The sequence below is a fragment of the Bos javanicus genome, chromosome 19 (genome assembly GCF_032452875.1).
Source record: "Bos javanicus breed banteng chromosome 19, ARS-OSU_banteng_1.0, whole genome shotgun sequence".
Classification (NCBI taxonomy): domain Eukaryota; kingdom Metazoa; phylum Chordata; class Mammalia; order Artiodactyla; family Bovidae; genus Bos; species Bos javanicus.
Window position 1 is genome coordinate 37,687,237 of NC_083886.1, and position 27,844 is coordinate 37,715,080.

The 27,844-nt window shown below is 48.7% G+C and overlaps 3 protein-coding genes across 5 annotated transcripts; 2 read left to right on the top strand and 1 right to left on the bottom strand.

Moving 5' to 3' along the window:
• Window positions 1–1,082: 1,082 nt before the first annotated feature.
• On the top strand, window positions 1,083–14,216 carry LRRC59 (leucine rich repeat containing 59). Its single transcript, XM_061391411.1, has 7 exons — window positions 1,083–1,437; window positions 3,166–3,225; window positions 5,043–5,201; window positions 5,432–5,536; window positions 8,404–8,476; window positions 10,747–10,920; window positions 12,300–14,216. Exons 1-7 carry the CDS (start codon window positions 1,333–1,335, stop codon window positions 12,542–12,544), a joined length of 921 nt encoding a protein of 306 aa, XP_061247395.1. The 5' UTR covers window positions 1,083–1,332; the 3' UTR covers window positions 12,545–14,216.
• On the bottom strand, window positions 13,971–20,379 carry EME1 (essential meiotic structure-specific endonuclease 1). Of its 3 annotated transcripts, none has more exons than XM_061391409.1 (9): window positions 20,300–20,379; window positions 18,012–18,811; window positions 17,801–17,928; window positions 16,927–17,016; window positions 16,714–16,835; window positions 16,383–16,509; window positions 16,038–16,153; window positions 14,884–15,073; window positions 13,971–14,637 (listed from the first exon to the last, which is right to left on the bottom strand). In XM_061391409.1, the coding sequence occupies exons 2-9, from the start codon at window positions 18,784–18,786 to the stop codon at window positions 14,461–14,463; spliced, it is 1,725 nt and encodes a 574-aa protein (XP_061247393.1). In that variant the 5' UTR covers window positions 18,787–18,811; window positions 20,300–20,379; the 3' UTR covers window positions 13,971–14,460. The 3 variants fall into 3 exon arrangements, 2 of the variants coding, with proteins under 2 accessions (XP_061247393.1, XP_061247394.1); XR_009731347.1 differs by lacking the exon at window positions 13,971–14,637 and adding an exon at window positions 15,299–15,433 and having other exon boundaries at window positions 14,984–15,073; XM_061391410.1 differs by lacking the exon at window positions 13,971–14,637 and having other exon boundaries at window positions 14,981–15,433.
• MRPL27 (mitochondrial ribosomal protein L27) lies at window positions 20,362–25,199 on the top strand. The gene is made up of 4 exons (XM_061391412.1): window positions 20,362–20,444; window positions 22,474–22,605; window positions 23,022–23,089; window positions 24,803–25,199. The coding sequence occupies exons 1-4, from the start codon at window positions 20,405–20,407 to the stop codon at window positions 25,007–25,009; spliced, it is 447 nt and encodes a 148-aa protein (XP_061247396.1). The 5' UTR covers window positions 20,362–20,404; the 3' UTR covers window positions 25,010–25,199.
• Window positions 25,200–27,844: the final 2,645 nt, after the last annotated feature.

The window sequence follows — 27,844 nt, forward strand, 5'->3', positions numbered from 1 at the left end:
GAGGGAAATGTGTGGAGACCATCTATTGGAAGCCTCCACAGCATCCCAGGCAGGGGCCAGGGCTGGTCAGGAGGCTGCAGGAGCACGCAGGACTCAATGCAGAAATGAGCGAGGCCCATATCCTACACGTAGCTATCTGAAGGGTTTTAAGCAAAGGAGAGACTGGGCTAAATTTTTAGAAAGATCATCTGGGCAGCTGGGCTGGGGGTGGATGGAAGGGAGAGAGATTCAAAGTAGTAATCCAGGCTCAAGTTGATGGTAGCCTGGACAGGGGCTTGGGGCAGCGAGGAGATGAGAGAGGCAAAGTTTTCTGGATGATCATAGTTTGGGGATTGTTAAATAAAGGACAAAGAGCAATTTTGAAGAACACTCAGTTTCTGCTCCTAATCCAAGAGAATGGGGGAGATTTGATGAGGTCAATTTTGGATGGAGCCAAGGAGAAGTCTCTTGAGAGTCCCTTGGACTGCAAGGAGATCCAACCTGTCCATTCAAGAGGAGATCAGCCCTGGGTGTTCTTTGGAAGGAATGATGCTGAAGCTGAAACGCCAGTACTTTGGCCACCTCATGCAAAGAGTTAACTGATTGGAAAAGACTGATGCTGGGAGGGATTGGGGGCAGGAGGAGAAGGGGACGACAGAGGATGAGATGGCTGGATGGCATCACCGACTCGATGGACGTGAATTTGCGTGAACTCTGGGAGTTGGTGATGGACAGGGAGGCCTGGCGTGCTGCGATTCATGGGGTCGCAAAGAGTCGGACACGACTGAGCGACTGAACTGAACTGAAAGGTCTTCTGGCCCCCAGTCTGTTCGCCTCCTGACAGTACTAGCGACGACTGCCTGGGAGCGCACCCTCCGGGCACCAGGGAACGTGGCTACTTTAACAGGCAGCGGAACTTAAAGCCTGAACCCGATTCCCCGCCTCCCTGCCCCACTCCTCCGAGCCGCACCCCCGGCTCCTCCGCCCCCGCCCCCCGGCTCCTCCGCTCCGCACCCCGCCACGGGCGCTGGCGGCGACAGCGGGGCGCCATCCTGGGCGCCAGAGGGCGCTCCCTCACACGCTCAGACCCCTCTGGCCCAGCCCGTCTCAGTGGCCGCGGAAGGTGACGTGGACACGGAAGTGGTCGTCGTCGCGGTGGCACCGGTGGGAGCAGGGCACGGGGCTTAGAGTGCGGCCAGCAGGCGGACGGGAGGCGGCGGTCTCGCACCTGCAGTGGCGGAGGACGCAGGTGTTGTCGGTTGGGTGCGAGTCCGGTGAGCTGACGAGCGGCTTCTCAGCGCTTCCCTTGCCCGTCAGTACCCCGCAGCTGGGTCCCGTTTAGCCGGCGTCACCATGACCAAGGCCGGTAGCAAGGGCGGGAACCTCCGCGACAAGCTGGACGGCAACGAGCTGGACCTGAGCCTCAGCGACCTGAATGAGGTCCCGGTCAAGGAGCTGGTCAGTACAGTCCCGCAAGGCCCAGGCGCCCACCCGCGACTGGCGCTGACCCCTGCTGCCTAGGTCACCTCCTTTCCCATGCCTCAGTTTCCATGGCTTAAAACAGGTGGGGGGAGTGGGACTAAGTCCCCGGGGAGGCCTCGTCCGGCTCCAGTTTCTTCCTGGGATGTACACGTGTCACTTGGGCGCAATTCCAGGAGATGAAAGGAGCTGCTTGTTTAGCTATGGACTTTTTAAGGGTGAGGAGTGAATCTCGTCCCCCACCCCCCCACCCCCCCATTTCTGAGGCTTTCACAGCGTTCAGCTCCGTGCACGACCCAAAGTCGGAGCTGTTGGAGCGTTTGCTGGATGTATTCGGAGAATGAATGAACAAATGAATGAATGACTCGGTCCGAGTAGGCCTCCGGGTACTCCTGGGTGTGGCCCAGAAGCTGACTTGTCTAGGAAGTCAGCAATCCCAGCTTGCTGCCCCAGCCCTGAGGCGTCCTTCCTTGAAGAGAGTGAAGTCTCACTGCTTGGTTGGCAAAGTTTTCCCAACTCGGAAACTGGCAGGAATATGCGCCTCTGTGGCCCACCCCTCCACCCATCTACTCCCACATCCCCAACTGGGAAACAAGCCTGAGGCCCCTGGGACATTACAAAACTAGTTTGTTGCCAAAGTGGAGTTGGATGGTATATCCTGGCTATGCTCACCTGGTTCCCTACCCACATCCCCTACCGTAGCCTCACTTTGGATGACGTACCCTTTCCTCACTGCCTTTAATGAATTACATTTACCTTTGGCACTGGGCCCAGTTTTCCCTCCACCTTGGCTGTGTAATATGGAGGTTAGAATGGGATTCCTAGTTCGTATATCAGCTTCATTGCATAATAGCTGAGTGCCCTTGGCAAGCTAGTTAACCTTTAAGCCTAGATTTCCTCATTTATAAAATGGTGATAATTGTTCCCATCTCATAGGATTGTTGGGAGAATTAAATAAGATTGTAATGTAAAATACTTGGGAGGTAGCAAATACTGATGCATGTAGCTATTACTGAGGTGTTCTTTCCACTGTTATATCTCAAACGTTTTAGGTGGTCAAACCTCCTTCTTGGGACTTTCTAACATTTGGAAAGTGCATGTTAGCCCCACGTCCTTAACTGAATATTTGCCTTCTTCCCCATGTTTCAGCCTGGCCTTAGGACTGATGTCCCAAATCATTTACCCCAGGCATCTGGTTAGTGCAGCACCACCCCTCAGAGACAGAAGGGTCAGTTTTTGCCGAGTCTTTCCAGCCTGAACCCCATGGGAAAATAGCTGGGCTAGGAGAGCCTTGTTTTCACTCTGCATTCACTCATTCATTTAGTCACAAGGGTATGTTGAGTGCCTGGAAGGTTCTGAACTGGAGAATATGGAAATCACAAAACTATATGAGACAGAGTCTCTTTCCTGAAACCTAATAAGGACGGTGCTAGAGAGAATATTAAAAGTGCTATGGAGAACTTCTAAGAACCTGTTTTTTTCCTTGGATGTTTCACAGCCACATCCTTTCTCTTTACATTCTTCTCTAGGTCATGGTTGACTGGCTTAGGCTTCCTTTCGTGTCTCCAGGAACATTGTACTTTGGTATTTTTTTTTTACAAGGCCTTTTCTAGTTGTGGGAACTTTCTCTGGAAAACGCTTCATTAGCAGATGTCACTGAATTGTTCCATGTGTTGATCTGACATTTTGTTCTCATTCCCCTCCTAGGCTGCCCTCCCAAAGGCCACCGTACTGGATCTGTCCTGCAATAAACTGACAACTCTACCGGTAAGGCTGGCAAGCAAGCATGATTTCTTTGAGAGCCCTGATGCTTCTCCTTCCTGTCCGGGGGGGTCATGTCATAAAATATAATTTCAGGATAGGCCTGCAGGCAGGCTACCACTAAGTGGGAGTGTGTTGCAGGTAGAGTGGGGTGGTTTGTCTCAGTGGGAAGGGAAGCAAAGTAGACACCTCATTCTTTAAGAACAGTGGGAGAAGCAGGCCACTGAAAACTAAAGTCAACAGGATATTGGCTGAATTGTTTATTGGGTTCATCTTTTTTTCAGCCTTATTTTATTCCTTCGAAAAACAGTTTACCTCCTTGTTGCAGCAGAGGAGGCTACAGGCTCTTCTGTAAATTTCTTTGCATTCCAGAGAGAAAGCTTTTCGGATTGGTCTCCTTGTGCATGTTTCAGTGTGGAACAGGAGAGAGTGTGCTTTTGTAGAACTATCATATCATTATCCTCCCAATACTCGAAATACAGTTTTGTTTAGCACATCCAACCTGATACTTGTGACTCTCCTTGTACAACTCCTCCCAGTTCTCCTTTTGCTCCACTTGTGAATCATTCAGGCCTGCTCAGCCTCCCCTGGGTTCTGGTTGGCCTCTCCCCCATGACGGTGCTCCTTCACTGTCAGGCCTAAATTTGTTGTCATTGTTGCCTTTTCTGCCCATTATTCTGGCTTTATCCCTCCTGGCCCTACTCTTCTGGCTCTGGCTCAGGGATCAAGTCTCAGAAGTTGGCAGTTTCTTCATTGGATCATTAGTCCATTTCCATCTCAGTATTCTCCTGGGCCTCACTTATCATCTATAGCATCTTCCTGCAGCTCATCAAGATTTGTTTCTAACACTGGAAAAAAGCATCTGAGATTCCACTTCTTCAGGGGTATTTTATATCTAGTTAAAGAAGGGCAGCAATTCCTTGCAGCCTGCTGCAACTTTGTCAGATTGTCACTTGGTACCACCAAGTGCATTTTTCAGTCTGAATTTTTCAGTTGTCATGTGTTTCCCTGAAGTGTAGATCCACTGGCATTTACAGGTTCCCAGAGAACACAAATGGTGCATCATTAACTGAGGTTGGACCATCACTTCAGATGGGTGCCGAGCAAAGGCTTAATGACAAGAGGGATGTTTTGAACTGTGCTAAAGAGCCAGGATATGAGTAGGATGGGCCCCAGCCTGTTTATTTAGTCATTCAAAGAATACTCCTTGAGCATGTGTACTTAGTAATGTGCTAGGTGCTGCAAAGAACAATGAAGAATAAAACTGGGTACACACAGAACAGGGGCTTTCCAGGTGGCACAGTGGTTAGGAATCCAGCTGCCAATGCAGGAGATGCAGTTTTGATTCCTGGGTAGGGAAGATGCCCTAGAGTAGGAAATAGCAACCCACTCCAGGATTCTTGCCTGGAGAATTCAATGGACAGAGGAGCTTGGTGGACTACAGTCCATGGGGTAGCAAAGAGTTGGATGCAGCTGCACACATGCACACAAGGAGCGCTTGATCTTTTCAGAAAATTGGATGGTCACACCATGTTTGGGCAGCTTCTGTGAGAGTTGAATACAATGTGCTGTTGATGACAGGTCAGAGAACCGGGGGTGAAGGAACCCATGCTTAGTGGCTACTTCCAGCTCAGCCTTTTTGCACCCGTCTCACTGCTTACCACCAGCAGCGATGCTTGCTATCTCCATTTTCATTCAAGCTGGAATAGCTGGTACAAGATAGAGTTGGGCTTTGTGCATAGGTGCCTCTGACTCGGGGGCTCCCGGACTGTTAAGTCAGTGTGTGAGCCCAAGGCCCAGGTGTTCTCTCTTTTCTGTCCTAGTCGGATTTCTGTGGCCTCACACATCTGGTGAAGCTGGACCTGAGTAAGAACAAACTGCGGCAGCTGCCAGCGGACTTTGGCCGCCTGGTCAACCTCCAGCACCTGGACCTCCTCAACAATAGACTGGTCACCCTGCCGGTCAGCTTTGCTCAGCTCAAGGTAACAATTGCTGAGCCTGTGTTTCATAGCCAGGTGTGGCAGAGCGCTTGGCAACTGAGGGAGTGTGGCTGCGAGAGAGGCCAACAGGCACACCACTTTGTTGCCACAGCCTCAGGTGGCTTTCCCTGTAAGTGGAACACAGAGGGCTTTCTTCCTGCTCATTTTGTTCTACTTTGAGGGACTCTTCATGTGTGCTTGGGCTTATCAGCCACTCTGCCCCATCTCTTTAGAGCCTGAAGTGGCTGGACCTGAAGGATAACCCGCTGGATCCTGTCCTGGCCAAGGTGGCAGGGGACTGCTTGGATGAAAAGCAGTGTAAACAGTGTGCCAACAAGGTAAGCAGGAGCTCCCCAGCGGCTCCTTCACACATTCCCCTGGGGTTTGCCTCTTGTTTTTCTCTGCCAGGGCACCTGTAGCCGTGTTTTTAAAACACAAACGTCTCTAAAGTAGGTCTACTATGAGTCTATCAGGCAAAGGCACCTTTGTTTCTCTTTTCACTCTGTAAGCCCAGAACAGTGTTCTCTTCTGCTCTGCTGCCATGCTTCTGTTCTTAGAAACCAGGACCTGGCATGATCCAACACTGTACTGTTGATAGCTGTTCATATGGAACAAAAAGGTTAGGGACTGTGGCCTTTCTGAGTGATGTAGGAATTTTGATAATAAAGATGTTGTTAATATTTGTAAGTTTATAGCTGGAAACAGACACATCTTGGGCAGACTTGGCATTTGATTTCAATTGAGTCATCTGACATAGGAGAAAGGAACTAACTGGCAGCCTGGAAGGCGAACATTTCCAATAACCTTGAAGGTGCTTTACATTGCTTCTTAAGAACAGCACTGTACCCACCTCTCAACAATTCTAGCTATAGTCATTTTTTCCCTGCAGCTTTAGAACAGGTTGCTGCTGCTTCAGTTGAGCACCAGATGACTTGGCTATATGTTTAGGGGGTGTTGTGAACAAAAGAGGATTTAACTTTAAATGCTAGATTAATGTAAGTGAAATGTGTGTATGATGGGTTCTCTGTATGAATCTCAGGAGTAATGGCCTTTCTTTTCTTACCATTAGCTCAGGACTTCTTAGATAGTCTATATCACCCATTGTTACAAGAAACCAAGTGCAACATCAGTGCATCCAAGAAGCTGAGGCAACAGTTTGCCCTCAATGGGGACAGTACACGTGATGAGTGAAGTCCTGTTCTGGAAACTGTGCTTTAAGGGTGATGTCTGTTCTGAAGACTAACAATGGCCACCATTGACTATTCTTTTGTCTTACGTACTTTCCGTGTTTCATCTTGTAATCCTCATAACCCTGGGTAGTAGGTATTCCTTTTGTATCTCTTACATGAGAAACTGAATGCACAACATCTTTGATTTCTTTGCATGTTTCATCTCCTAATCCTCATAACCTTGGGAAGTAGGTATTACTTTTGTATCTCTGATATGAGAAACTCTGAATGTGCAACATCTTTGATTTATCCATTTATTCATTCACCTAATAATATATTAAACCAAAGAAGATGCTGATATTCTAGTTTTTTACCTACAAAAATAATTCTTATTGAGTATAAAGGTCTTTAGTATTCACAGATATTCACCAGACAGAGCTTCTGGGAGCACGGTGCATTGTGGATGTGGTGAGAAGCCATGTTCCTGGCCCCACTGCCCAGAGCTGTCTCCTGTCCACACCTTTAGGCACGTACAGGAGTGGTGTAGGCCAACCAGAAGGAGGTTACTTGTCTTCAGGAGTTTCTTGCCAGCTCTGACCCTGTGGCTACATAGTAACTGATCTGTTTGGTTCATAGTAAAGCACCTTTTAAACATAATTTGTTAGTTCAGTAGAAATCATCAACTGCTTACTACCTGCTGTGGACTAGGATAGGTAGACAAAATCTACCCTCCAGAGGCTCCAGAGGAGCCTCTCCCATTTCTGAACAGGCTGTGTGGTCAGATAACTTAACTCCTCATGTATTATAGCCAAGCTAAAAGGGGCAGCTCTTAAACATTCCAGTTGCTTATTTAGCTTTTACCCAACTAAAACCAACTGCATGGTTGGTGCTCATATAAAATTCAGAGTTCAGAGTGAGACAGGGACTTGGGCCACACCTCTCCCCATCACGCTTGACCTTCCTCCAGATCCTGTAGCCCCTTGCTGAGCAGCCATTTTTAAGTAAGTGTGACTGTTCTGGAGAGGGGTCAGACAGTGCACTGTTGATGCTGGTCCTGGGTTACTCAGGACAGGGTTCCTGTGGCTTTAAGCCAGGTTCTTAGAGGGAGCGGCTTTTGCAGGCCTGCCCGTGAGACCCTCTTACGATAGATGTAGCCATGTCTGAAGTTTCCATGAAGAAAGATGTTAACATTTGAATACATATCTAGTATTCAGTAGTGAATAATCTAGTGTATTCATGAAACAGTTGAGACAATTTGCTGTCTTAAATTAGAGTGCCTTAGATTTTCTTCTCTTATTAATGCAGTCAAGAAGATAAGGTAAAAAAAGCAACAGTGTTTAATGAGCACATATAATGCCTTTCTCTGAGAACTCTCCTGCCTCTGTGCACTGGAAGTAAGAGGGACAAGCTCTGGCCTAGGCCTAGGAACTCAGGAGACCTGCACTCTGCTGTGCTACTTTCTAGCCGCATGACATCAGAGCTTGGCTTTCTTCCCTACCTTTACAATAGGCATCCAGTCGGTTGCTTAGGCATCCAGTCGGTTGTTCATCATACCTCTGCCTGTAATTAGCTAAGCTCTGTGCTTACCTGCAGAGCTAAGGACAACAGTCCATACCCATTTACAGTCTAGGACTGAGATGGGGAAGAAAACTCCCCATAAGTGGGAGGAGGGAAACCTGAGGCGGCCAAAGGAGGGGTCAGACAGGAAGATGTCTTAGTGAAAGTGCTGTCCCTGCACAACACAAAAGCCGCTGGGAGAATTATAAGAAGTGATTGTAAATGGCAGAACTTTTTTTACAGATTCCAATTGCTATTGTACTTCACAAACTTTTTTCGTGAGCTCGAGTGAACTGGGCTCATGTCTCTTCTCTGACTGAGGCTGGTGCAGTGAGGACACGGGGTAGGATTCACTCCGTTAGCTGCCCTGCTTCCTGGGCTCTGGTGATCTGGGCTGCTGAAAAGGGCAGTCTCTTTTGAGATTCCCCATGTGAAGACAGTTACCCAGAGTGGTTCAGCACCCTCCTCTCCCTTTGCAGGTGCTACAGCACATGAAGGCTGTGCAGGCGGATCAGGAGCGGGAGAGGCAGCGGCGACTGGAAATAGACCGAGGTAGGTCGCCACCCCTCCTCTAGCCATCTTCCTGGTCCTTATCCCAGCCAGCTGGTTCTCATGCTTAAGGAGCTAGGATCCAGGAAAGGAGCCCTGCAGGGCAGTAGGGAATAGTGTGGTGGTAGACGGCAGCATCTCTCCAGTCCCAGCTTCTCGACTGAGACCCACAGTCATATTCAACTGCTTGTCTTTCTGTCTGCTTAGACGGTTAGTAAGTTATCTCAAATGGCTGCTGCTGCTGCTGCTAAGTCGCTTCAGTCGTGTCCGACTCTGTGAGACCCCATAGACGGCAGCCCACCAGGCTCCCCCGTCCCTGGGATTCTCCAGGCAAGAACACTGGAGTGGGTTGCCATTTCCTTCTCCAATGCATGAAAGTGAAAAGTGAAAGTGAAGTCACTCAGTCATGTTTGACTCTTAGCAACCCCAGATTGGACACGACTGATCGACTGAACTGAACTGAACTGAAACCAGATCCCCTTTAGTACCTCCTACTGTTCCCCCATAATGGGAAATCACCATCCTTATTCAAGCCTGAAATTGGGAAAGTGTCCATGATTGCTTTCTTCTGTTAGTCCCATGTCCAGTCTGTGAGCTGTGGAACCTCCAGTGCTAGTCAAGTCTCCTTCCGGTAGACTGCCACAGTACCTCCTAGCACCATGCCCTGGCTCATACTTGTGCCCTTTCCACACAGCAGCCAGGGAGATCTTTTTAAAACATAAATCAATTCTGCTACTATTCGGCTAAACCCTCTCATGGCTTCCATTTGAACTCCGAATGAAATTCAAACTCAGTAACATGGCTGACAAGGCCTGCCATGGCCCGGCCTACTTGCTTCTCTGTCCTCATTCCACGTGCCAGGGAGAGAGTACAGTTACCCTCAGCCACACAAGCCTCTCTTGTTGCAAAACACACTGAGTACAGTATCATCTTAGGGGCATTGCTTGATTTCCTTTTCCCTCAGATCTTTATGTGGCTGTCTACTGGCTTCATATGGTCCCTATCTCTGCTCAGATGTTGCCTTAGGTTAACCATAACCCTTTCAGAGCCACTCAAACTAGAATTGCCAGCCCACCTGCCACACTCTATCACATCCTTGATTATTTCCTTTATGGCACACATCACTATCTTTTTTTACTGTTTGTTCACTTGTTCATTGTCTCCTTCTCTAGAAAGCAGATGACTTAGGCACTAGAGCCTGACTTTTCTTCACTGCTGTATCCAAGCACTTAGAACAAGCCCCGGCACACACACATGCCCTGTCGATGGCTGACTCCTGAGCCCCCTTACTGGAGGACTCCCATGGCTAGAGGGACATGTGTAGTGCTGACTGCAGGCGGGCCCTGAGATCAGAAGCCCCGCGCTGTGACAGTCCCGTGTACCTGCATGGCTACTGTGCGGCCTGTGTTCACTGTGACTGCTGCTGCTTTTGCCTCTGAATGGCACATGTTCTCCTAAGGCTGGGCAGAGTGTGTTCTTAGCATTCTTGGTGCCCATCTGGAACTTGGAGTTTGTTTACACGTAGAAAAGCAGTGGGAAGCTACAGTGCTAACACTACCGCCATTCAGATACACGACAGTTCAAATGGCCTTTTGAGCACTAACAGGACATTTAACCACCACCTGTGGCATTCTGGCTGTGGAAGAACGTACTTCAGTCTGTCAGATAACTTATTTGGAAATGCATTTTTAGAAACCAATTATTTGTAAGGTGGGTGTCGTATGTAAACATACTTGAGCTGTGGGATAAATATAAATGTTATATAGACTCCTGAGTTGAAGTCTAGAGTACCCTCTGACAAGCTACTAGTTTTAATTTTCAGGAAAACATTTCCAACCTTTCTAACTCTGAACCTGAATGCTCACTTTTTCATCCTGCCCTGCCATGCCACATTTCTTTCTAAAGCTTGGAAAGATGAGAGTCCCATAGAATCAACACCTCCCTTCTTTCCTCTGCTCATAGTTGAGTTGTGCAAGGCTGCGAATGGCTGTCTCACAGTTCTAAAGGAGCACCAGACTCATCACCCATACCTTTCTTACGCCCCTCTTGCTATATCACCCTACTCTTTCTGCTGCTTGTGGCTAGGAACCCCTTAATAAGAATCCATTGGGCAAACCCTAAGAGCAGCTTATTGTATTTTAGAGAGGGCTTACTTCCCAGTGAACAGAAAGACATGTGATCCACCACATTAGGGGAAGGGAGCCGAATCCATATGAATTACTTGGGATACTGGAGGTTTGAGAGAAGCCACTTTGGGGTATACTTTCTCGTAGAGGCTGAGAAGAAGTGGGAGGCCAAGCAGCGAGCTAAGGAGGCTCAAGAGCGGGAACTGCGGAAGCGGGAGAAGGCAGAAGAGAAGGAGCGCCGGAGAAAGGAGTATGATGCCCTCAAAGCAGCCAAGCGGGAGCAGGAGAAGAAACCGAAGAAGGAAACAAATCAGGCCCCGAGTAGGTTTTTCTGTCAGTTGCAGGGTTCCAGGACGGGTGTGGTGAGAAGATGGCTTAGATTTCTAGGCATAGCTGAGTGAGCGAGCGAACAAGCTTACAGACCTTGTCAGGTACAATATACTCTAAAGTCTGGGAGTAACTTGGAGGACCCACTTACAGGGAATGGGAACCCTCCTTGTGCCCTGACTGGCTTGTTTTCCCAGTGTCACGTGTTTGGATCAGATGTGGCTGAGAACATTTCCAGAACAGAGTTGCACTTTTTGTAAAGGTTAGATTCTAAAATCACTCAGAAAGGTGAAGATTGCGTATGGTCACATTACTCTTAGAAGACCCTTCCATCATCCAGCAAGTGGACTGGGCTCCTGAGTGTGTGGTGCTGTCTCAGTGGTGCCAGCATGGCCTGTGATTTTCTTTCCAAGTTGGACCAGATCACTCTATAGTGAGCACCAGAATTCTGTGGCCTGCATTCAGGAAGCCATGTCATGTAAAAACACATTCGCGTTTTGCCTGAGTATGCCCTGCTGGATTTGTGTAGCAGCGTGGCTCCATGTGTAAGTGAGGACTGTATCTTCTGGGCCAAAAGGGGCCCCTGAGGGGAAGGCACCTGAACAGGGAAGCTCTGTGGGGAGGGGAGGCCTGCGCCCGTCCCTGCTTGCCCCGCACTGGCCTTGAGCAGGCCACCCAACCTCACCGCCTTTGTGTTCCCTCATGTAAATGAGGATCATACCTCCCTACAGGGTTGTGATAGGATTGAAAAAAACCTCTGACCGGATCATGTAGTTCTTGGCATATGGGTGTTGAGACAGGTTTTTTAAAAATTTACCTGAAAATCTCAAAATCAGTTTTCCCCCCTAATTTTAAATATATTCATTGCAGAGAATTTCTGTATATATCGGAAAATGGCAATCACCTGTAATCCCATTTCCAGCATTCATCACTGTTGCCAATATGTGTCAGGCTATTTTATATATTAGAAGTATTTATAAATTTTGAACCTGTTTCCCCAAATGGGCAGCATTCTATCCATGCATGACACCTCCTGATAAAGCCCTGCCCTTGGCCCTAGGGGCCTGGATCACTGGCATGTTCTGGAGGAGAACTTAGGACCCTGAGGACTGTATGCTACATGAGACATCCAGAATGAATCCGTTTTCAGTCTAGTCTCTGAGATCCAAGGGACAAAGTTCATGTTTCAATCTCTGCATAGCAAAGTTTTTAAGAGCTCAGGTCTTCTTGTAATTGTGTTCTCCTAAAGACCGGGGAGTTTTCATCAGAGCAGAGGGGTGTGAGTGGATGTGCGTGGAGGAGACTAGCACTGACTATAGCGTGCCTCTCCTTAAACTGCCTGAACTCTGTCTACTATGACTCTGTCCCTCCAGAATCTAAGTCCAGCTCTCGCCCCCGTAAGCCACCACCCCGGAAACACACTCGATCCTGGGCCGTGCTGAAGCTGCTGCTGCTGCTGCTGCTGTGTGTGGCCGGTGGGCTGGTTGCTTGTCGGGTGACCGAGCTGCAGCAGCAGCCCCTCTGCACCAGTGTGAACACCATCTACGACAATGCCGTCCGGGGCCTGCGCAGCCATGACATCCTCCAGTGGGTCCTGCAGACCGATTCTCAACAGTGAGCTTGTCCTCAACACCTGCTGCCTCCCAGCCTTGGAGCTTGGATTCCTATGGAATTGGGTTCTGCTGGACACAACTTCTTTTTAGTGTCAGACCTACCTGCCATCATCAAATGGCTACCATTTGGTACCTGAGACCTCCTCTTTGTAAGACTTCTTTGTTCCTCAGTCAGGGTTCCCTGGTGGAATAAGGAGAAATAGGAGGTGGGGACAGTTACCTGCATGCTTAAGAGAATAGGCTTGGGGTAGGGAGAGAGCCTTTTCTAGTTGTTATACAAAGCTGTGTAAAGGCAAGACGCGTTTCTACTAAAGGTCAGCTGTCACTACATTTATACTTTTGTATGTCACAGACCCTTTCTTTCATTCCTCCCTGGGGAGCCAGGGCAGATCAGGAGGCAGTGTGTTATTGGGGACTAGGGGAACACCATACTTGGCAAATCTCATCTAAATTGGGGGGGAGGGGCATACCTATTTTTTAAGGATCTCAGACATTGGTATTTTAACAGCCATACAAAATCTTGGGCTGTGACAGGACTTCCAGATCATCCAGTCCAATGTAACACTTGTAGACAGGGAGACTGAGGCTTTCCATGACTTGCCTATGGTCTTCCAGCTCGTTTGGGGCAGAACTGGATTCCCACCCTGGTATCTTTCTTTTTCCATCAATTTACCTTCTTTATAATGTCCTGAGTAAACAAAACTTACACCAGAATTGGGTGTCTCTTGGCTGGAGTATAGAGTCTCTCATGGGAAACAGATTTATGACCTATAAATAGAAATCTCATAGCCGCAAGGGTCTTGGGCAACTCTTGCAGAGTCCTGCCACAACTTATGTGGCTTCTATAAAATGGGCACAGTCCAGGCTCCTGGCGTCAGTTTGAGAGCATTAATCCCTTGACTGCCAATAAACAAGGTGGATCCTTGCAAAGCCACATTGTCTGTGACAGCTCTGACATAATTGGTGTGACTGAATACCACATGGGCAACCTGAAAACGAAGCTTCATAAGAGACTTGATGTTTAGAACTGATCCTAGACATCATGGAGTTTAAAAGTGGTATATTAACGACTAGCATGAATAAGGACAGCACTGTCCACTCCCTTTATCTGCCAGAGTCAGCATTTTCTTGCTCCGTGGCCTCCTTTACCTCTTTTCACTGCATCAGAAATGGCCGTCATGGTGCTCATTCACAGAATACTCGTGATTGAAAGCTCCCTGCCTTTCCCCAGGGAGACTGAGAACCTGTCATGTTCAGAGACAGTGGGGTCCAGCTTGTCAGCACTAGTGGCCCATGGACAGCACTTGTGACTGTCCTGATAATGGAAGAAAAGACTTATTCTTTTCTCCCTCAGGGAGAACTGCTGCATAGGCCCACACCTTATTCAGAATCACTACACAGTCCTTAATTTTTCCTCTAAGCTCCAGAACCAATGGTACAAATGCTTTATTAAAATTAAACACAGGACATAAAATGAGTAAGAGAATACAGAAGTCGGCATAGTGACTGGATCCCCATTCCTTGGCTGGCTGAGGGAGCTCCAGTGGGTGGGGGGAAGGCAAGAGCACATCCAGCCTCGTCAGGCCACCAGCTGAGGACAGCTCACTTGTGGCCTGGAGATTTGATGCTGGGGTACTTTTGGACTTCTACAATTATTAAATACATGTCTGAGTGGTCTATCTTTGTTCTTTGTATTTTTGAGGGTTGGCGGGGGCAAGCACAGGGGCGGTTCATACATGGCAGTCGACCTGCTAGGAGAGGAAGGCATCTCGGCCTCCACCCTAGGTGGGCAGGTAGAGACACCATCACAAATAGCAACACCAAGGAAAGCCTGCAGTGGGCAGGACCCAGGCTTGTGCCGCAGGAGGTGCTCCTGACTGCTATGCTGTAGTCGTGCTGCAGCTCATCCTGAGGGCTGGCTTCAGTCTGCACTGTCTAAGGAGAGATCTGGCTGCAAAGCTGTCATCTGAAGGTAGATACGCCTGGACAGCTCTGGTCCAACACGGCGCAAGGTGGCTGTCACGCCTTCCCCACGGCGCACCTGTAAGTCTGCGAGCAAATTCTGGCGTTCTTGCTCAGAAAGACACCGCTTATAAGCCTGAAAGTAGTAAATGACCTGTTAATACCACTCCACCCACAGCCATTCTTCGTCTATGAGTAGGGATGGGAAGCTTGTGTTGGAGGATGAGAATCTGTCCTCCTTCCCTGGTCAGTGTTGACTCTGATCTCAGACCCACACTGTTGACTTACAAGGCACTCCTGGGCCCTCACCAGTGCTGGCCATGGAAACCGGGAGTCCACCAAGGCCACAGCACACTGGACAGTGACCCCTGGAATGGCATACCTGGATCAGGAGCTGTGGGGACGGATAGGCGTCCACAATGGCACTGGCCATCTCTAGACTGACCCGGTTCAGCTGCTGAATCTGTCTCCTCCAGACCAGTGCAAGCCCCCTGCCAGAGCGGTCCACCTTGGCCCCTCCAGCCCAGTCACTCTCCAGGCAGAAGGAGAAACTAGTTTGATCTCGGAGCTTCCTGCAGACAACACAGTTGAGGAGCTAAAAGTTGTGCATTTCTCTGCTGCACTTGTCCCTTTAACTAGGAACTTAAAAACCTTGCACTGACCTTGGAAGAGGTGTATACAATGTTCCACCCAAGCAATGCTAGTTGCTTAAAAACTAACTAGATTCCCTTAAAAACAACATTTAATCCTTTTCATTAAAAGAGAAGTTACCAGAAAGGTACCAGATTCTTGCTTACATTGAGGTTGGGCTCCATTTGGGGAGACAGTGTGCACAGGCGTAGGCACAGGGGACTGGGTATCAGGCAGTTTAGTTCTGGTTCTTCTAATTTGCTCAGAACCTTGACAAGTTGGTCTCTTCAGGCCTCAGTTCCCTCAGGTATAAAATGAAGGACTCCATTGTCTCTCAGGTCTCATTAATTTTAAGTTCTGACTATGAACAGCCCTTGAGCTAAGTAGGCTAAAAAATTGTTTTACAAAAGCCTGTTTGATTGTGACCTGATCTGCAAAATGAACCCTGGTAACTTGGCCCACTGATAACCCAGTACGAATCTGCAGAACATAAACTTACACATAAGCTCAAGTGTTAGTTGTTCAGTTGTGTTCGACTCTTTTGCAGCCCCATGAACTGTACCTCTGTCCGTGGAATTCTCCAGGCAAGAATACTGGAGTGGATTGCCATTCCCTTCTCCAGGGGATCTTCCCAACCCAGGTCTCCCACACTACAGGCAGATTCTTTACCATCTGAGCCACCAGGTGATCCCAACACATATAAGCAAAAGGAGAACATTTTAAAGGGACCGTGCTTGAAGGCTCCTTCCAAGAATCCCCAGGGTTAAGTCAGCTGCATCTGCCTCAAGCTTGAGCAACAACAGACTAGCAGCAGAGTTAGGGGAAGGAGACATCTTCTCTGGGTACCAGAATCATTGTAAAGGACAAGGCCCAGCAACCGAGCCAGGACTTGACAGGGGCACTCACTTGAAGGGCGCTTCAGCCACAGCCTTTGTGAACGCGCATGCCAAGTCAGCCAGCTCTTTCCAGCTCTGCACAATTCGAGCCTGGGCTTCTGTGCGCAGCTGCAGATCTACCAGTGCCTAGAAACCCCAAAGCACGATGGACTGGAAGAGTATGGAGAGACCAGTTTGAAACTATTCTCTCACTGTTCACTGCAGCTATACCCCAGTCCCTTGGCTTCCTGTTTGGCCCTTCTTTCCCACCTAGTGCCAGGACAGAAAGCAGTGTCCAGCAGGCATTTTACTCTTTAGCAACTCAGGTTAGATGAGAGTGGGCGCCCACGCTGATTCAGGCAACAGAAGTTCTTACCTCTTCCACATCTACCCTGGTCACCATGGCCCCTGTGTTGGCCTCTGGTTGTTTCTGCTGCTTCTTCTTTGCCTTGGCCTGTTCTCTATTTGCCGCCCTCTGTTTCCTTCTTAGAGGATTTGGAGCACTGGAGCAGGGGAGGAAATCAAAAGTGCAGCAGCTCCAGGCTGAGCTCAGGCAGAAGAGGTGTGAGAAGGCTGGACCAGAGAGTCACAAAGGGCTAGTAGGGATGCTGTTTTGCAAAGAGACCCAGATCTGGGATGAATAAATCCACCCCTGTTGGCCCAAGAGCTGCCCCCTTTAATACTAAGTCTTGAGGACAAATCCAAACCTGAAGCACTTCTCTGGATCCACAATCACCAGTGACAGATCCTTCCCAGCCGTCCTTGCTGTGATGTCAGTCACAAAGCTCTGAAGTGTTTCCTTCCCTTCCTCAGTGCTGCCCAGACTTCCCTGCATGGAGGGGCAGAAACGGCATGAATGCCTGCTCCCTAGAGCCAGCCCTCTGCCTGGCCTCAGCACCCACCCCTCTGGCTGTACCCACCTGCTTGAAGTGGTAGATCATGGACATAAACACCTCTGCCAGGAGCAGCACCAGAACCATGGGCTCTTCCACCCAGCCCTCCTCGCCATCCTGTTAAAGGACACAGAACCCCACAGAGGGAGGCAGGTCAGCAGGTGCTCAGCACCGGAGAGAAACCCAGGCCTTCTGGGTGAATGACTTCATCCCCATTGGCCTAGTCCATTTTGCAGTATCCTTTTTCTTCTGGAGTGAAATCATGGTGGCAAGAAATAGTAACCCATGATTCTGTCCCTCCCAGTCCTCAATGGTTCAACCCTGGTGTACTACACTTTGGAAGTAGTGAATATGAAATAGGCTGAGAAGTAACTGCCAATATTCTATGCATTTTGAAGTGGGGGATGGAGGGTAGGAAACTCTTCTGAAGAATCAGGGACAAATATGTAATTTGGGCTTTGAGGGTAAATGCGAAGTATGAGCTGAGTGGCTCTTCGAAAGGAATAGGTTTTGTGTGACAAAGATAAGAATCACCAAGGAAACTTCAGTCTGTGAGAGCACCTCTCGTTCACCACACTAAGGTATAATCAAACAAAGCCAAGGTCCCGTAACAGCCCACCATCCTACAGTGCAGTATTAACCAATCTGAAATGGCAGCACCACCCCAGATGGCGAAACCGAGTAAAAGCTGTTATTATATGAGGCGCAGTGCTTCCCCTGTAGTTTCCTTGCACCCTGTCCACACCTTGAAAGACAGCCCTTTATTAAACCTTCCTCAAATTTATACTGAGTGTGCCATCTGCTTTCCAGCTGGGGCCTTGACTGAGATATAGTCTTTAGAATAAAAGCATACTTATCCTGTAACTCTGAGGAGGAGAGAGAGCAGTCAGAAAACCCCTACCTCAGAGGGCCCAGCCTTTCTCCTCCACGTGAGGCTGCAAGGCACAGCCTGCGCCTCAATCACACAGGAGCAATCCATGGACTGCAGGGCTCCGAGGAGCTGACCCCCACCTTCCATCTGTAAGAGCACTGCAACAGACGGGAAAGGGACTGTCAGCGGGACCCAGAAACCAGTTTACCCAGCAGAAGAGAAAGAAAGATTCCTGTAGGACCTGGATCCAGCAGCACAACGATGTGCTTTAAGCACTCCTCTGGCCTCTGAGCTTTCAGCCTGTTCACCAGAGCTGCCTTCTTCTTCCCTTCCTGCTGCCTCTGGGTGCTCTCCTTCTGGCTTGCTCGTCCCCACTGCTGGCATCCCTGTGTGCTGCTCTTCTGGACCTTCTGACTATACTTGCGTCTCTTCTGAGGCAGGGGCACCTCAGCATTTGTTTTGGTTATTGTCAAGCTGTTGCTCTGGACAGAGCAGGTAGTCTGGCAGGCGGGCAGCAGATGGCATGGACTGTCTACCACAGGGTCCTTGTTATTTGATGCATGCCTCTCTGAGGTACCACAGAGGGGAACATCACGGATCTTTGTAAGTGGCTGTTTTTGCCAGTCATGTGATGCTTTTTGATGATCCCAAACTCTTTCAAATGGGGAGCTGGATTTTTCAGGGCTCTGCTGTTTGTGAGTCAAAAACTTACAAATAAGCCTCTTAGCCAGGGGCATAAATTCCTCCTCATTCTCACTTCCACTGCTTAGCACACTGACTGGCTCTGTTTGTATGACAGTTTCAGCGGCCTCTGGAATGGGTGGTGGATCTTTCAATTTTGGTGATGGACAGGAGGCCTCAGAGTCTGAGATGTCAACCACTACAATCTTCTCATCCTCCTGAGGCTGCCTCCTCTTTATTGAAGATGGTTTATCCTTCAGAAAGGCAAACGTTGGCAGCTCCTCAGAGTCACTGTAACTGGAATCCAGTGAGAGTGAGGACTTGTTTACAGCCATCAGTCTGTGCAGTCAGGGTAATTCCCTGCAATGAAGACAGAGATGAGACGCAGACTGTAGCAACGAATTCAGTGCAGCTGTTGTGTTCTATGGCCAAGCGTTACGGAAATAAAATGATATACAGAGAAATGAAGAAACAGAGAAACAGGACATGGTCCTATACGATCAATCTGGAACTCAGAACAGCTATGTCTGTAGTCTAACAGGAACCCTCCTCACATCCCTGTGAGGTATAAACAAAGTGGAGGTTACTATTAAAAAATGTTAATGAGGTAGGAACAAGACCCAATACCACCTCTTTACTGATCTCTGCATGTAAAATGGAGATTTCCAGAGTCATTCTTTTTTTAACAGATATCACTCACATACCATAAAATTCCGTCCTTTTAACATGTACACAATTCAGCAGTTTTCAGTATATTTGCAAGGTTGTATCACCATCACTACTGTCTAATTCCAGAACACTTTCATCACCTCAAAGAGAAATCCCATAGCCATTAGGCAGTCAGTCCGTTTCCCCTTCCCTCGAGTCCCTGGCAACCATAAACCTACTCCTGTCTCTACAAATCTACTACGTATTCTAGATAGTTCACAGAAATGGAGTCCTAAGTATGTGAACTCTGGTGACTGGCTTCTTAGCATGTTTTCAAGGTTCATTTATGTTGTAGCATGTGTCAGGACTTCACTGCTTATAGCTGAGTAACACTTCACTCCATTGATGTGCCACATTTTGTCTATCCATTCATTTGGTGGACGTTGTTTGATTCCACTTTTGACCATTGCAAATGCTGCCATGAACATTCACCTCCTAGTTTTTGTGGGGATGCTTTCAGTTCCAAGAAATATCTAGGGTCGCAATTAATGGGTGGTGCGCAAGACAATCTGAACATACTCACTAACACTGCAGGATGAGCCATGTAACCTGTCCCGGCCCTGCTTTTTCAGTAAAACGGGGATAGTCACATTACTTACTTTACAACGATGTGAGAAGTTAAAAAAAAATTTTTTTTAAGTAATTAGTGCTTAGTACTGTATCTGGCACGCAGGAAGTGCTCTGTAAAGCTGAACAACTAGGGAGGGGCCCCCCATCCCTGCTCAGGCCTCGGTTAAAGTGTTAGTCACTCAGTCAGTCGTTTCTGACTCTTTGCGACCCCATGAACTGTAGTCTGCTAGGCTCCACTGTCCATGTACTTCTACAGGCAAGAATAATAGAGTGGGTGCCATTCCCTTCTCCAGGGGCTCTTCCGAACCCAGGGATCGAAGTCGGTTCTCCTGCATTACGGGCAGTTTCTTTACCGTCTGAGGCGTCAGCCTCGGTAACTCTGGCAAAATGCGGGTATCGGATAAGCAGGCCCCTGCTGAGCTCGCTCCACGTCTCTCCCGCAGGCACAGGGCGGACAGCTCGTCCACACGCGGCGGCAAAGGCCGCGGCCACCAAGCCCCGGCCGACCCTAGCTCAGGAAGTAGGCCCTGCACGGCCGGCCCACCCGCAGCCCAGCCCGGGAGCGCTCACCAGTAGCTTGTCGCGCCACTCTTTCGTCTGCCACGCAGGACCCGGAAATAGATCTCCCGGTAGCGGAAGCACAACTCTAACACCGGAAGCGGGAGTACGTAAAACATGGCGTTGGCGGTGCTGGCGTGGAGGACCCGGACTGCTGGTAATCGGACGCCGTGGCCGTTGCGGGGAGAGGGGTAGAAGTGCAGTGGATACCTTGCAGGGAGCCTGAGGGTGGAGGCAGTACCCCGTGGAGGAGCCTGGGGGAAGAAGGAGACTGGGGGAAATGTGCGGGGCAGTCGTTGATCACGTGACATCTGGGGCGTGGAGCACGTGACCTTACCTGGACTCGCTCGCTCTTAGTTTCCCTTGCTGTTATTTGTCGCCTCTTCTGGGTTTCTTTGGATCCCTTCATCTACAAAAATAGGTTGCTATCGTTGGTACATAGGCGCTCAAAAAGTTAATCCATTCGTTCAGTAGATTGAGGTCTGGCATTTGTGCCAGACGCTGATAGGTGTTGAAGCTCTCAGTAGAGAAGATGAAGTCAGTCTCTAGCCCCAGGAGAGTTACTTGTAATAGATAAGCCAGTAAATAAGCACATAAATAAAACTGTGAATCATTACAGGTGCTGTGACCTAGAGGGAAAAATTTGTGTCTTTTCTTTTAGGTTGGGTAGTCAGGGAAGCCCTCTGAGGAGGTAACATACAAGTTAAGACCTTAAGGATGGTAGGAAGCCTAGTTTTGCAAGAGAGTGAGGGGCTAGAGAATGATTTGACCCAATTTTCCATTTTGAGAAGGAAGCTCTTGCTCGTCTACGAGCTTAAAAGGAGTAGGAATAGAAATGAGGAAGCCAGATGGGAAACAGTAACAGCAGACCTGATGAAAGATGGTTTAGTCAGGATTTTGGTGTCAGTGAACTGGGAGGGAAATGGGTGAGTTTGAGATCTGTTTTGGAGGTAGAATCCAGAGCTTGCTGATGGACTCCCTCCGTACCTGAGGTTAGTGAAGGGAAGGAATCTACAATGACTCTTTGACTTCTGCCTGAGCAGCTGTGTAGGTGATAGCATCATTTTCTTTGAGGAGGATGGGGTATAGGGTGAAGGGGAAAGATTTGTGAATGAGATAAGGTAGGTAAAGCCAAAATCCAGTTTCTTAACTTTAGCGAGTGAACAGATGTATAGGTGTTTAAAGGTAGGTAGATCCTGATGCTGGGCGTTTAATATGATGTCGCTCTAAGTCTTTATCTCTGGTCTTTTGCCCCAGCTAGTCTCTGTTCTAATTAAAACTTCAGAAACCTAGGTTTTAGAAACTATGAACCGACAGGCTCTACGGTCACACAGGGCTTCTCTAAAGACTCTCGCATGACCCTGATTAACACAGCTGTATCTGAAGACCTGAATGCAAGGATTACCAATCCTGGGCTTGTCCTGGCAAGGGCTTGTCCCTAGCACAGGGTTTCCATCCTGGTCAGCATGAATTTTAGTTCACTTTCCTTTTTAAAATAAATACCATTGAGCACGTTGGAATGAGTACGGAGAGGTCAGATTAACAAGGGCATGGTTGTCAGTCAGTCTTCCCTATGCTTAATAGGCTTGCCAAACAAAGGGACCAGCCTTCTGAACTGCACAGGAGCCTGTGGGAGCCACCCTCAGAGAGGCTGCCCTTTTTGTTTACAAGTATCTGGTGTGGTATGGATGGGTGGATGGCTAAGAAAGTGGTGGGTGAGGTCAAAGCAGGAGCCTCTCTCTGGGTGTTCTGTTGTTGGGCTCTGTGGTCTGGCCCCTCCACAGTGCATGGAATCTTGAGGGCGTAATGGTGAGTGAGACTGAAACAGGCAGCTCTGTGGTGTCCTCTTGCTGGCTTGTTTCTGTGGTTTTGTTTCTCCTCAGTAGGACTGCATGTGTCAAAACCCAGGACACGGTATTTTTTTTTTTCCATTAATATTTTACTCCCTCCCCCAAACCCTAGGCCACACACACAACTCATGTAGCGCTTACACTGTGGGCAATACAAGGACTTCAGACATTGCCTGAAGCCCCACACAGTCCAGTGGCATTTCTGCTCACACATCTTCACTTCCCCTAAAAATGCTCCCTGCCGCCTCTCAGCTTAGCAAATGGCCCACTGAGGCAAAGAACGAGAATCTCCTGGGAAGCCTCTCTGTTTGAGCAGCATTTCTGTTCTCTGTGCAGTTACAGCCCTGCTGAGCCCTCCTCAGGCTGCAGCTCTTGCTGTCAGATATGCATCCAAGAAGACAGGTGGCAGCTCCAAGAACCTCGGTGGCAAGTCTCCAGGCAAACGCTTTGGCATCAGGAAAATGGAGGGTAAGGGTGGGGCCTGCCTTCCCCTTCCCACTTAGCAACCTCCCTTGCTACCCTGATGTTCCTCTGAAGAGCAGGCAAACCACACAAGTGCCTGGCCCTGTACTCTCCATGTTGCTTACCAGAACATGTAGTTCCAAATTAAAGAAGCAGATAAGACCTGAAGCAAGGTGGAGGGGCTGAGGAAGAGCAAATGGGTGGGAACCTTGGCCGTGTGACTAGAGTGGAGGTTCCCAGGGAGGGGTTTCGGGCTGCTTGTGTCAGACCCTCTGGGAGTCGGTCCTTTCCCGGGCCGGGTCTAGAGGTTGGTATGCAGCATTTGGGCCAGGAAAAGTGGGGGCTACTGTGTTTCTTAGCAGCTTGCTGTCTGCCTCATTGTTGGCACCCAGAGGCAACGCACTTGTGGACTTCTCTTCTAGGTCACTATGTTCATGCTGGCAACATCCTTGCGACTCAGCGCCACTTCCGCTGGCACCCAGGTGCCCATGTAAGTTGCTTTGTGCTTCCCTCCACCCCCACTTTTTCTTCACCTCTCCGTGCTCCTGAGCACAGTAATTATAACAGTCGCATCTGTTGGGTGCATACCAAATGCCAAGCATCATGCTGATTCCTGGGCCTGCATTATCTTATTTCATCTTTACGCCCATCCTGACGGTAGGTAGGAATCATCTGTATTTTATAGGTGGGATGCCAAAAACTTAGAAAGGGGGTGGTAGGGTAGTGACAGAGGTGGGATTTTAACCAGGTCTGTTGACTCACAGGTCACTTTTTTGCCTAACCCCCATTTCTTGGAAGAGGAGATTTCTAGTGATTTAAGGTATTTTTTTAATCTTGAGAAACTAATTTCAGTTCATTCATTTTTTCTTATTTTTAAGAACTCCTCCTTTGCATAAAGTTGTTATTAGGTGCCCGAAAGATAACCTGAATTTAATAAAATAGGATTCAGTATATGGGCCAGAAATTAGGTCCATACCAGGCAGGAATTTCAGTATCAGCAAGTTAGTATCACTTGCTAAGGTAGGAAAGTTCTTTAACACAGATCTATGCTCTATTCTTTACATTGTTTAAAATGTTAGTTTAGTTTTCTCTGTAATCTATTTCCTCCTCCCTTCTTACCTCTTTTTTGGCAATTTTAGTAGACACAGGAAGACTGATAGTAACCTATAATTATTTCAAAAATGCTAATTTGTATGTGAATTGACTGTATGTGTAGTAACTTTTTTTTTAAGAACTCAAGACATTCAGTATGTGGCAATGTTCATTTTAGTTCTACTAAAATAATGACAACAGTAATAAAAACTAATATGTTTTTACCTGGGCAGTATTTTAAGCTCTTTCTGATTATTAATTTAATTCTCAAGATGACCCTATGAAGTAGTTAATATTTATCCATACTTTGCAGTTGAAAAAAGTGAGACACAGTGAAGTAAATTAACTTGCTCAGATCACACAGTAGTAAGTAGTAGTTCTGGGATTTGAACCAGAGTCTGTTCTTTTAATTTGAGAGATACTGAATAATGCAGGACTGCCTGGATAAAACTTGCCACACATCTAATCTCAAGTTTGATAAATGAAAAAAGCTAAGATATGTATAGTTAATAATATGTATATATTTAATAAACAGTTTATTTTAATCTCTTCACTCATATTTCTCACCTGAAAATCAGGTTTAGGCATAGTACCTACTTCACAAGGTGAGAATTAAGTGAGTTAATGTGTATAATAGTGCTTGGAATAGTGCTTACACACAGTAAGTATGACGCAGTATCAGCTTTTATCATTACGTTTAATTAGCATATGCATTATTTATATAGCTTTGAGCCTAAACTTCACCATATAGATGAAAATGTTGCATCAAACTAGTGTTATGTTAAGCCTCCCAGAAGCAGGCTCCCAGGAGCAGTGATTAGACCTATTCCTGGGCCTGGTTTGGGCATCTGTCCAGTGTGGCTTCTGGCCACCTGTACAGATAGAAGTCCAGGCATTACCCTTAGGGACTGAATAACCACTAGGATTGGCTGTTTTCTTTTCCCACCTTTGTCAGGGAATCATTACCAAACCCAGAGGGAAAGGGAGCCTTAGCTGGAGCTTTCTGAGCCCTCCCTTTTGGCCCCAGGGCCTGAATCTTTGTGAAGAGTGTATCCTAGAGCCCCGGGATGGGCCCCCCTGGCTGTCCAGCTGACTGCTCTGTGTGTTGCAGGTGGGGCTGGGAAAGAACAAATGCCTGTATGCCCTGGAGGAGGGGGTAGTCCGCTACACTAAGGAGGTCTACGTGCCCAGTCCCAGCAACTCGGAGGCCGTGGATCTGGTCACCAGGCTGCCCGAGGGGGCTGTGCTCTACAAGACTTTTGTCCACGTGGTTCCTGCCAAGCCTGAGGGCACCTTCAAGCTGGTAGCTATGCTTTGACTTCTTGTTTGAGGCCTTTGGAGCCCAGGTGACAGGAGAGGATGGTACCAGACGTCAAGAGTTGGAGTGATGACAGGGTCTCCCAGTGAAGAAGTCTGCTTGATGGTGACTGCAGGAGACTCTGAAGTGACTGGTGGAAGCCCTTTGGAAGACCTGATCTGGGGCCAACAATAAAGTTAGCTAGAGTTGAGTTTCTGCTATTTGTGGACAAACCTGGATGGAGCGGCATACTGATCTGTTTATTCATGTTCTCAGGTGTACATGGGAATGAGAAGAGGGGACTCCAGAGGAAGGACTTGCCTTCTTCCACAAGGAAGAGGAGAGCTTGTACTTGAGGGTGTCATAGCTCCTTCCCCTCCTGGATCCCACAGAAGTCAGGCTGGAAAGAGTGGGTAGGAGGGGCCAAGAGGCCAATAGGGAAACCCAGTGTGGTCGTGTTCTTTCCTGGAGCCACATTCAGAGGGAACTGCAGCAACAGCCCCAGAAATGGCCATGTGGCACATCCCTTCCTGACTGTGTGGGTCCAGGGCAGAGAGGCCCCATCTGGCCTGGAATACTAGGGTCCTTCCAGGGATGAGGAAGATATATCACTGGATACGATTCCAGGGATGAGACAGATTGGGTGACAAATGAGCTGCTTTCTTCTCACCCAGAGACACACCACACTGGCATTGTTTTCTGATTCTTGGTTTATCGAAAACTGTAAACTACAGCAAAGAATCTGTCTTCAGGAGTACTCACTCTGGTCCTAGAGTGGGCTGAGAACAGGCCTTCATTGTCAACCCAAGACCTTTAAAATCTTGGCTTCAGTGGAAGGGTGAAGAAGGAAGTCTCAGTGGGGATGGACAGTCATCCTGGGTGTTAGAGGCAGGCCATGTTGGCTGCAGTCGCAGAGAGAACTTGCACAGTTAGTGGCTTCCTCCCAAGGACTAGTCTCTGTCCTGAAGGCAGGAGCTTCAGGGGTAGAGGGCAGAGAAGTCTTAATTCTGGAGGTCTGCTTTGGATTTGTCACCTTGATTCTCGGGGCATGACCCCAGATTTCCTACCTCCTGCAAAAGTGACCCAGGGTATGTTGAGGTCTTGTACTAAGGCCCAGCTGGAGGAGATTACTGGGAGCATGTCTATAGGCTTGGTGCTGTCCCTGCCAGTACCTTGAAGCAGGAAGGGGCAAGATGGAAGAACTGCTCCCTCCTATAGTGTTTCCCTGAGCAAGCAGTTGGCTGCTTCCTGTGGTGGTTGAGCAGAGCCCTGGTTGGGTGGTGGTGCAGATATGACCTTAGGGCCTCCTTATAGCTGGATGGCAGCTGGGAGAGGTAGAGCGAAGATACTACCCATTTCCTTACAATCCCACCCCCACCCCCGCCCACACATACTCCTACTCCATCTTTGGCTTTTGCTTTCTGTGTCTCCTCTCCCCCAGTGATGGTCCTTCCTGGAGACAAGTTGAATTTTAGAGCTGTTGTCTCCATGGAAAATTTTCCTGCCCAGGAAAATCACTTTCCTGGACTAGGATCTGCCATCCTTTACCAAAGAGGTGAAGTGGAGCCTCTAGCCTCTAGCCAAATCCTAGGCTCTGTATCTGTGATCTTTCCTTGTCCCAGGGGCTCTGATTAGGCATTTACATAACAATTAAAAAGTAATAAGGAAAAAATGCTGAGTTCTCCAGGGCACTCAAGGGTGGGAGGACTGAACATTAACCTCCCTGCAGGCCCAGAGCCAGAAGCACTGTGCAGTCAGTCAGCTGGAGCATCTGCTGCTGCTGGTCCTTTTGAACTTCACAGTGGGACAGGGAAGCTGGCTCCCATAGGGGTAGCTGGTAGCTGCTTTGCGAGCCCACCACCCTGAGGCTAGCCCTGTGACTGAGGGAGCCAGGCAGGCTTGCACAGCTGTTCTCCAGCTTCCATCTGGGTCCTTTCCACCAGGATGAACCTAAGATCAGAGTGCCACACACCCTTCTCTCCAAGAAGTCTCTCTACACTTCCTCCCCTCCTTCCTCTGGCCACTAGGTGGCACACGCTTCCCCCTCCACCCCCAACTCCCAAGGGGCAGCCCCAAGGGTCCTATCTCACCTGCATCCCCTGGGCCTCTCGGCATGTTTCCACTGCCTGGACCTTGGTGGGGCGGTCCCATGGTGCTAAAGGGAGAGGTGTACTCCTAGGGACCATGAAGGATGCCTCAGAGTGAAGCTCAGGGTAGGGTCAGTGAGCAAGGGAGCAGAACCCAAACCTTTTTTGTCCCCATGTCCTTTCCCCCATCTTGTTTGTTCTCTTCCTCCACCAGTCCAAAGCACAAAGCCCAGACCCTCAGCATTTCGGAAATGCACTCAGGTATAAATTCCACTGTTTTCTGGCCACACGCTCATTCTTTCACAATTGGGCGGCCAGCTCTGATGATGCTTGTGGGAAAGTCAGAGAATACCTGTCCTCACCTCTCCATCTCTGTCTGATGTTCAGGGTTGGGGTTGGAACTGGGGAGGCTGCAGGTCCAAAGATTTCTTTTGCTTTTTGTACCCAGCATCCCATGTGGTGCCCCGTACTGGGGAAGAGGGCTGACAGTACAGTAGTCCCCACCCACAGAAGTTAGCTCTGGGCTTCCCCTTGGGAGCTAGGGAGAGTGTGGGCCTCTAACTGCTTGGACAGTAGTCCCCACCCACAGAAGTTAGCTCTGGGCTTCCCCTTGGGAGCTAGGGAGAGTGTGGGCCTCCAACTGCTTGGAGAGCTGGGAAGACCAGTGTTTTCACCAGCAGTTCCCAGTACAGGGTCCTGTTGCCAAAGTGTCTGGGGAGTAAGCGGGCCAGGATGTTGTTAACCTTTTTGACATTACTTCCTTGGCCCA